At 35.2% G+C, this 9,876-nt stretch overlaps 1 protein-coding gene across 2 annotated transcripts in view; it reads right to left on the bottom strand.

Moving 5' to 3' along the window:
- Positions 1-266: 266 nt before the first annotated feature.
- The window catches only part of ptprh (protein tyrosine phosphatase receptor type H), a 30,397-nt gene continuing 20,787 nt past the window's right edge, over positions 267-9,876 (bottom strand). For both annotated transcript variants that reach the window (XM_084103578.1, XM_084103579.1), the window contains 10 exons: positions 8,748-8,844; positions 8,599-8,643; positions 8,241-8,322; positions 7,975-8,065; positions 7,085-7,158; positions 6,856-6,993; positions 6,433-6,555; positions 4,357-4,517; positions 2,807-2,942; positions 267-1,018 (listed from right to left, as the gene is read on the bottom strand). In XM_084103578.1, the coding sequence (XP_083959704.1) occupies positions 872-1,018; positions 2,807-2,942; positions 4,357-4,517; positions 6,433-6,555; positions 6,856-6,993; positions 7,085-7,158; positions 7,975-8,065; positions 8,241-8,322; positions 8,599-8,643; positions 8,748-8,844 (1,094 nt within the window). In that variant the 3' untranslated portion in view covers positions 267-871. The remainder of the gene's footprint in view (positions 1,019-2,806; positions 2,943-4,356; positions 4,518-6,432; positions 6,556-6,855; positions 6,994-7,084; positions 7,159-7,974; positions 8,066-8,240; positions 8,323-8,598; positions 8,644-8,747; positions 8,845-9,876) is intronic.

Below are 9,876 nucleotides of genomic sequence, written 5' to 3'. Positions count from 1 at the left end.
TTGTCTACTATTTTATGAGTACTGTGACATATTTATTTTGTCACACACTGTTTATCACCTACTATATAGCTGGGAAGTGTATGATTTCAGACATAATCTTCAGGAACGCTTGATAATGACATACAGGTTTAAAATACTGGTAGGAACAGGATTGAGCAACCCTGATGTAAATAATGACACAATTTTGTCATTAGACAAACTATTATTTTAAAGCTTGTTAAGTGACAGACAGCTGAGAATACAGTTACTGGCATAATAAAAAAATATAGTGGAAAAATACTTTAATTGATGATCATGGTTTTTTACCATTCATAATTGTTGGCCATGGTTTTTAGCATTCATCTGAAACAAATCAAATTCAACTTATATTAAATAGACCTTCTTGTATTAAAATTTTAACATAGCAAATTTCTCATTGTTTAAAAGTAATGTGCAAAATAAGCAGCATTAAGTACAGCTCAAGCATTAAAAACACTAACAAAAACAAATTAAACAAGGCTATATACACAGCTATTTAGATAAATAAAGTCTGGCAGTTAAGTTGAAATGGTAAACTCTTAGTGCTTTAGCTGAGGCTCAAAATACCAGTATCTTTCAGTCATGTTAGCAGTAGAATGTTATTGTTATTATTATTAATATTATTACTATTTTAAATAAAATAATCATAATAATAAATGCACATAAGATATGGTGTGAAATATTTCATTCAAGTTGTTGAAAGTGATGCTCAAAAAATATACTAATGTGGCTTCAAGATTGTACTGACAAATTCCATGACTGTTTTTGATCTTACGTTATTATTATAAGAACACGGTTTTGCTAACCACACATGAATTATGTTACATTTTAAGATGTTATTCTATTTTTTTTCTCATATGTTACTTCCGTTTTCATATTGTCTTAACGCGATTGCGTTGACGTAGATCATGTCTGTGTTTTCATAGAGAGGCTCTGGCTGAGCCACGACTTTGGGTTTCAGAGAGTCCATGATGCACTGGTGCAGGAACACGTACTGAGACTGTAAGAGACAGAGAGGAGAAGCGTAAGACACTACCATACAGGGATACACATCTCTTAGTCTTAATTTCCAAGTGATAATATTATTGTCCTTATACCAAAGTTTTTAAATGGCCTTCAAAACTCAATAAAAAGAAGCAAGCCTTGAGAACATTTGTAAATAAAAGCCTGGTTTCACAGACAAGGATTAGATTAAGCCAGGATTAGGCCTTAGTTAAATTAGAACATTTAAGTAGCTTTTATAAACGGGCCATAGAAAAAAAAAAAGATTACTGGTGTGATTCTTGAGACAAAACAATAGCACTTACATATTTTAAGATAAAATATTGCTTTCAAGTTGCTTTCAGTTAAAACAGCTCAAACATGCATTTTAGTCTGGGACTATAGTCTTGAGCCTTGTCTGTGAAACAGGGCAATTTACTATGTTATTGTATTTTGCAATGAATTCTAGGAGCTGCTGTCAAGTTATAAAACTTAAGCGGTACTTCAGCACTGGCAAAATGGGCTTTCAATAAAATTTGTCTGCCTATGCAGTCGAAAACAGGTGTTATTTTGTTATCTTTTTCTGGAAATCGTTGCTACCTGATTAGAAAAACTCTCCAAGGCCACTCCCACCAGCCTGCTATATGCTTACCAGAGTCAAATATCACCTTGCTTTAGTAGGAAATACTTATTAGAAAACTTTTAGTCATAATGGTATCGACTTGTAGTGTTCCCGGGTGCAGGAATTTAAAGATGTTTAGTGGGACTCGGAGGGAGTTACTATCGGTTTCCAGTGAAGGATCCAGCGTGTTGTTGGCAGTGGCGGCAAAGAATCGTTTATATGGAGAGAACGTTGTGACGGAAAATCTGAAAAACCTCTGTGTTTGTACTTAACATTTCGAACTGGATGACTACGAACACAACATATTTTTGCGCCAAATGTCGCTTACAGGTAAGAAAGCAGTTGCCACAGTGTTTCCGTTTTTAACTTGTATGTTAATAACCCTATATTAATCCGACTGCCTGTGGGCAGGGATACAAAAATGTACTAAAATCTAGTTTTAACAAAGCCCTGGCGGACTTTTGCTGACAAATTAACGTTAATTTCTCAGTCCAGGTAACACCGAGAACGAGTAAACATTGTTCATTTACATACCGACATTGTAACCATACAGAGAGAGTTGTAAATTGGCTAAGTTACACTTCTAAGTTACACTTTAATTTTAGCGTTTTACCTGAATCTTGCCTGTCTTGACCTATATTTGTCTATATTTTTCATATAAGCCTAGTTATATTTCTTTTATTGCTATTTAAATTGGTGTTTTCATTTCATGTTGCTTAGTTATTGAATATTGTGTTATACAGCTGCTGAACTTTACTCATTGGCATGAGTGCTGGAAAGGCCACTTTTGATGAAGTAAAAAACAAAAAGCCAAAATTGTATATCCCAAAGCACACTAAATATTAGGATATTAACCTTTTAAAAAAAGTTTAAGAAGCTAGTTAAGTAGTTTAAATAATTGTAGCATTATTCATGATATACAGTTAAAAATATACAATCACCCAAATTTTAATAAATTTTTTTAAGGTAAAATTCTGGTGTCCACAGCTGCCATTTTTTACAATTGTTAAGTCTCTATAAATTGCTATAAATTGCTCTATAAAAAGTAAGCCATAACTCAAATAAATTCATCATTATCATAATAATCACCACAACAATAATACCCAGACCCAATTCTATGCCAGATTGCCCATGAACCCCTCCTACCACAATACATTTTACCATCATGGATTGAAACAGTGTTACCTCAGTTTGCACCATAAGTGGCCGGCAGAGTCTCATTTGCTGGACGAACGCTGCAATGCCCACTGCCTTTTCTCTGTCCAGCTGCTGCAGAAGAACGTCCAGTGCGATCAGTGTACCTGTCCGGCCCACTCCAGCACTAGAGGAAGACGAGGACGATAAACGTGCTTTAATTAAGCGGTTTGTTTAAAGGGGTCATATAATGGTACATGCACTTTTACAAGTTGATTTTACTGAAATGTGTGTTGGCAATACCTGTACACAACCATCATAAAATTATAAAAATCCATCCAGTGTTTTTTTTTTAATCTCCTTATATGTTTTCCCGTCTCAAATCAAGCCGTTCGACCGTGTGACGTCACACGGTCGGACGCCCCTCCCACGATTGTTGATTGACAGCAGCGTTTCAACACAGACCCGCCCTCGCTCGTGAGCGAGCTGTCAATCATAGTCCGTGCGTCATTGTTGATACGCTGGAGCACTGTCTATGAGCAGAATGGCGTCTAAGCGATTGTGGTGTTCTGTTCTTGGGTGTAATAACGAACACAGCAGTCATTTTGATGTTCCTAAATCCGAACCGCTGAAGACGCAGTGGCTGAGTTTGTTTTCGAAGGGAATATTCCCCACGATCAACATCAATGCTTTCATGTTTGCGCGAATCATTTCACACACCAGACTGTTTTATAATCGAGGTCAGTATAAAGCTGGTTTTGCTAAGAAGCTGCTCCTGAAAAAAGGATCGGTACCAACTATTCGTGTTCCTGCTGCACCTCCAGAAGAAGTGAGTGTAACGTTTTATTAACCTTTATATTAATCTTTATATTAATCTTTGCAAATCGCTTGCTGCACGCTTCACGATGAATGCGGCTGTTTACACTCAGGGTACATTACGGCATGTTTTCTATATACGACGTTCTCAATATAATTCATAATCCCACGTTTATAATGAACAACGCGTTATTGTTATTGTGTTACAAATGGTGTACTCACAGAACAGAGGGGCGGGGTGAGCAAAGCTCATTATCATTTAAAGACACATGCACTTAAACGGCGTGCTGAAAACAGAGCTATTTTTGACCAGGTAAAATTTGTGTTTTCTTACAATACTAATGAGAATTTTTAATTAAAGTATATTACAAACTTTTAATTTAGACCCTAAAGAATCATATTAGCTTGTACAAAAATGGCATTATATGACCCCTTTAATAATGCTGTCAGCTCTCTGAATCAGTTTGACTCATTATTGGTGTCAAGTTAAAGGCGCACAAAAAGTATTCTCGTCGCTTGATAAACTTAAGGTTGAGCCACTGTAGTCACTTGGACTATTTTAACGATGTTTTTACTAACTTTTCTGGACCGGCAGATGCAATTACCTAGCAGCCAATGAAGGAGTGAGACAGCTCTCAGATTTCATCAAAAATATCTTAATTTATGTTCCGAAGATGAACGAAAGTCTTACGGGGTTGGAAGAACATGAGGGTGAGTAATTGCTGACATTTGGGTGAACTAACCCTTTAATGTTTGAGTTGGGTTTTAAAGTGAGTAGTGGTCACCTGCAGTGTACGACTGTTGGCCCTGCAGAGAAGGAATTCTCCATCTGCTGACGGACAAGTCCTCTGAACTTGATCAGCTCCTCTGTTCCAAAGGGAACGCCATGATCTGGCCACGCTGTGAAGTGGAAGTGCTTCACTGTTCGTGTCTCAGAGGTGCTTTTCTATTACATACAAAGAAAATGGACAGAAATAGATTGTCTTAAGGTTACCTGACCATGGATGCAGTCTGTCATTCATAAGTTATCACAAGGTGAATGTGATTTTACCAAGTACAACGTGTTCCTTGATCAACATCTTTGTTGATCCTGGAACAACATTTCAATCAGCCAATCAGATGTCAAGTTTAGGCTTACAACCAGGGTTAGGTGCTTCTACATCAGTGTTATTCACCTATCATTCACCTCTGATTTTAGGGATAAGTTATTAGTAGGGATAGGGTTAGGACTTTTCGGACAAAAAAATGTTGATCCAGGAACATGTCTTTCTTGGCAAAATCAGTGACCCATGTCACAAAGAATCTGATTTTTCTTTATCTTTTGAAATAAAATTGTTCAATATCATTTAAAAACATATAATAACCTTTGTAACTTAAAACTTCCGCACAAATCACAATTTTAAATTAAGCTGCAAAAGAGCTTGTGAAACCTTGACAAATTTGTGAAATCACGTACATCCACATTTACACATCAATGATGCCTATTTGGTAAACAAAAACTTGTCCTACCCAGTCACACTGAGTAAAAATTAGAAATCAGAATACTATTATTATTCCTAAACACCAGATGAACTAAAAATAAGTGTAAAATATGGTAAAGTATGTTGAAGCTATATTGCTATTTCTGTGCAGCTCTGCAGATCCTACTGAAGGCTCCCAAAGAACGAGCGCATCATTTTTCTCTCATGAGCATTTTGTTTTTAACAAGATCCCAAAATGTACCAGTTTCAGCGGCACAGTTTAGCACAGATGTTTTAGCTAAAATATGTCATAATTCAGTAATGGCAATGTGATGAACAATGTTGGGGGTAGCGCATTACAAGCAACTTAATTTACATAATCAGATTACTTTTTCAAGTAACTAGTAAAATAACACATTACTTTTACATTTCTACCAAAATATCAGAGTTACATTTTCAAATAAGTAACGCAAGTTCCTTTGTCTTCCCATTTATTGACTGAGACCTCTCCTGTCCCCATGTTGAGAGAAATCAGCAGAAGTAAGTACAGAGATGTTGTGTGCGCTGTGTGATGCTTATTGTAGTTCTAGACTAAATGTGATCATGCATTTACTCATCTTACTTGCACAAAAACAGATTCAGTAATCCTCAAAATGAATAAAAAAAGTAAAATGCAAACTCAATTTAACGCAAACCTTTAATAATTAAATATTAAATAATAACTAATATACTTTATTGCCCGGTTTCACAGACAAGGCTTAAGCCTAGTCCCAGACTAAAATGCATGTTTGAGCTTACTTAACATTTTATATCTAAAAATATGTCAGTGCCGTTGTTTTGTCTTAAGATGCACACTAGGCAAGTTTATAAAAGCTACTTGTCCTATTTAACTAAAGCCAGGTGTATTACTTTTAAAGTAACTTTCCCCAACACTGACGAAGAATGAGGCGGTTGTTAAATTTGACGTCACACTTCACCGTTTCTGGGTCCAAACGCTCTATCAGATCCAAACAAGCAGTGCTAATATACACTCACGGTGTATACATGGACACAGAAAAAGAATTCAATATGTCACGTGGATATTCACCCAACAGCAAACCTTCAGAGGGAAAATTACATGTGAAGGGGGTGTTTCTAAAAGTTGTGAGATAATAAAAAAAAAATATTAAAAAAATGGGTAGGGTCAGATAGAATTTTTTTTTAAAAATGTTACAAAAACTAAATTACAAATGTTTTGGCCCTCCAGAAAACACTAATTTCATAATCAATGCATTTCATCGGTGGAGGAGATTTCCTCTTTCCATATGTAAAGCACTTTGAGTACCCAGAAAAGCGCTATATTAATAATTGATTATTATTATTACTTTATTGTCACAAAAAAGAGTGATAGAAATATCTCACATTTTTGACATTAAGTTCTCGCAGAGTCCAACTTTGAGCTTTATCCTCTGATTTCACAGTCACAATCAGGTTTCCATAGAGACACGACGAGTTGTCCAGTGGCCAGTACTGCTCACACTTGACCTAGGGGAGTTCAATCAGAAAAGTTATATCAGACACAAAAAAAGAGATAAAAAAAATAACTGCACCAGGTGCAGATGGCAAATCTGCTGTGGTGTTGAAAACTATAGAAAGTTTAGATTACTGTGTGAAACACTGTATTGTTACACATAATTGGATTAAAAATGCTAAACAAACATTGCATTAAACCTGATGCAACAAGAATGTAGCATAATACTGTTCACTATATGATGTACAGTTTCATATACTGTTTAAAAAAAATGTTGTATACTACAGTAAGTAGTATTCTGAACACAACCTTACCCTTCCATTCTCAGTGCAGTTGGTAACCATGACGATGGCCTGTGACCTTTTCTCCCACACCATTCTCCAGAAGTCATTGACGGTGCATGGCAGCGGACCTTGAGCAGCGATGTACTGTTTGCTTACATTACCGTATCCCTGATATACACATAAACATCATAAACAAACATCGGTCCACCAGGGGTATTTTACAGCAGATGTTAACTAGTATATATATTGTACAACTTACAGGCATGTAGCTGGCATTAATATAATCAGAATCATCTTCATCATTTACAGTGAGATGCACTCTGGAGGAGTCATCTAAAGAGAGAGAGAGAGAGAGAGAAGGATAAAATGACTTCCAAGACAGAAAATCTATGTGGTAATAGTGTGTGTGTGTGTGTGTGTGTGTGTGTGTGTGTGTGTGTGTGTGTGTGTGTGGTCCTGGTTCGTTAAATGCCCCCACAAACCACAAAGATAGTAATACCAATCATTTGTATACCTTGTGGGGACTTTTTTTTTTGGTCCCATGAGGAAAACAGCTTATAAATCATATTAAATAATATTATTTTGCAAATATAAAATGCAAATGTTTTCTGTGTTGTGTTTATGGGGGGTTAGGGAATAGAATAGTGCCAGTGTTACTCATTTGTTCCTGTGTAGTTATTCATTAATGATGGAACAGTATTCTAAAGTGTTATCTATATACTGTTCATACATTATAAAATTAATTGTCTATGGAAAGTCCCCATAAAATGTGTGTGTGTGCTTGTCTATATGATTTATGTGGACACATATTTGTATAATGACATGGGTATTACACTGTTATTACAATGTAAATGTGGTTTATGAGGACATCGTATATGGCTTAATAATATACTAAATAATGTTTTATTAAATATGTAAAAAATACAAAGGTTTTCTGTGATGGGTAGGTTTAAGTGTTGGGTTAGTGTAGGGGAATAGAATATACAGTTTGTACAGTATAAAAAGCATTACGCCTATGGAATGCCCTCATAATGATAGGTTCACCAGTATGTGTGTGTGTGTGTGTGTGTGTGTGTGTGTGTGTGTGTGTGTGTGTGTGTGTGTGTGTGTGTGTGTGTGTGTGTGTGTGTGTGTGTGTAAAACACTCACAAGGTAAAACATTTGAAAATCGGTTTTTGTCCTTGTTTTCAAGCAGAATAGCCGCAGCACTTGACTGTTCTATACCCACTGAACTAAAGTCCTGTTAAAAAAAAAACATGTCCAATAAAAACAATCAACAAACACTGTAAATTTTCAAAATTAACTTGATGATTCTTACATGTAAGCAGAAAGACTCTCAGTTCTCAGTGTTTGAATACTTTGCAACAGCAATTACAAAAAATGTTACTCTTATATTTCATATTTGCTATCCCTACCTCATATTCCTCACTGAAACCTCTATTCTCATCACAACTCATGTTTTGAAAATGTTCAGGAAATTTATCCACGGGGATTGGTCTGAAAAACATTTCACAATTGTTTGTTTTCATACTATAATATCATAATATACAGTGGCCCCAAAAGCATGTGGACACTTAATGCACACTTAAAACAAAAAAAGTCTGATTGAAATTGCATTAGATGATAAAATATTCAATACATAAAGTTGTGGACATCATTGACATCCATTGTATGGAGAGAAAAAGAAAAGAAAAAAACTATCCCTTTAAGTGTGACTTAACTGTCCAAAAGCTGCAATAAAAAATCAATAAAAAATAGAAGTGTTACACATACTTGTAGTTTTTTTTTGTCACTTTTGACTCCAATGGTGGTTTGGGACTAAAGATGAGAAAAGACATTAAAGATACAACTTATACAGCTTCTATTGCATTTTAATATAAAATAAACCCATAATCCTTGATAACTATAAATCAAAATCATACTTTTTACTCTTTGCAGAACCATAGCGGAGCCATAAATAGACTGCAGCACATATAATGATGACCAACAGGAAAAACACAAGGACACCTGCTATAACGCCTGCAGAACACAGACAGAAACAAACAGTGAACATGTCAATACATAGGTCAACTATGTGACAGCTTAATATCTCAAAGATTTAAATTAATATTGCAGGTTAAATACAAGGGAGCTCTATTCAACTGAAGCCTGAGGAGGTTTAAAGGCAGAAATTATCTATATGTTAATATGGAGATCCATCATCGGAATGACCAAATGCAGAGGGCCGAGGAACAATCTGTAGTATTTTACCTTCAGCCCTAATCTGATTGATTCTGTATTGGACACACTCAATTCTTGCAGGAATGTTTGATCTTGCTTCTAACCCAAATATACAATTTTGAGGCTGTTTGACTCATGATTATGGAAGCCCATTTCCACCACAAGAAAAACAAAAAATCATGCTCTGGTAAATCATAATTATGAGATAAAAAATTGAAAGTCAATATTAATAAAACATAAAAATTCTAAATTATGACATACAATGTTGAATTTAATGACGAAATTATGCTAATAATGACAAGTCTAAATCTGCCATCACAAATGTCAAGAACTAGTTTGACTTCTTGGTATCATGAACTACTGTAGCATTTATTAATCTTGCTGAATGTTAATATTAGGCTACTTCCTATTCCTCTTTTAGTTTTGGCTGATCCTCTGAGAAGATAAACCTGCTCAACTGATCCCAATGCTGCTGATATCCCCATATCATTGATAAGCTCAGACTGATATATTGCTGAGAACTTACACTCAAATGAATGACATTGTACATTCACAAAAAAAAAGTTGTTCATTGTCAGTTTATGATATATTGCATTAATTAGTGTTCACATTTTAAAATTCTGCGCTAAATTACTATGGGTAAGGTAGGGTATGTGTAGGTTTAAAATATAAGTACTGTGTAATAGCATGTATGTACACAATAAGTGCATAATATAAAAAGATTAATTTAAATGTTAGTACATAGTAGTTAAAGACACCTATAAAGTGGGACCTCTAAGTCTTCTTACGTCACATGATAGCAACTGTGTGAAAAATATGCCAAAATTTAAG

Source organism: Abramis brama (assembly GCF_963993115.1).
Source record: "Abramis brama genome assembly, chromosome: 24".
Lineage (NCBI taxonomy): Eukaryota > Metazoa > Chordata > Actinopteri > Cypriniformes > Leuciscidae > Abramis > Abramis brama.
This window is presented reverse-complemented; position numbering and strand designations above follow the sequence as displayed.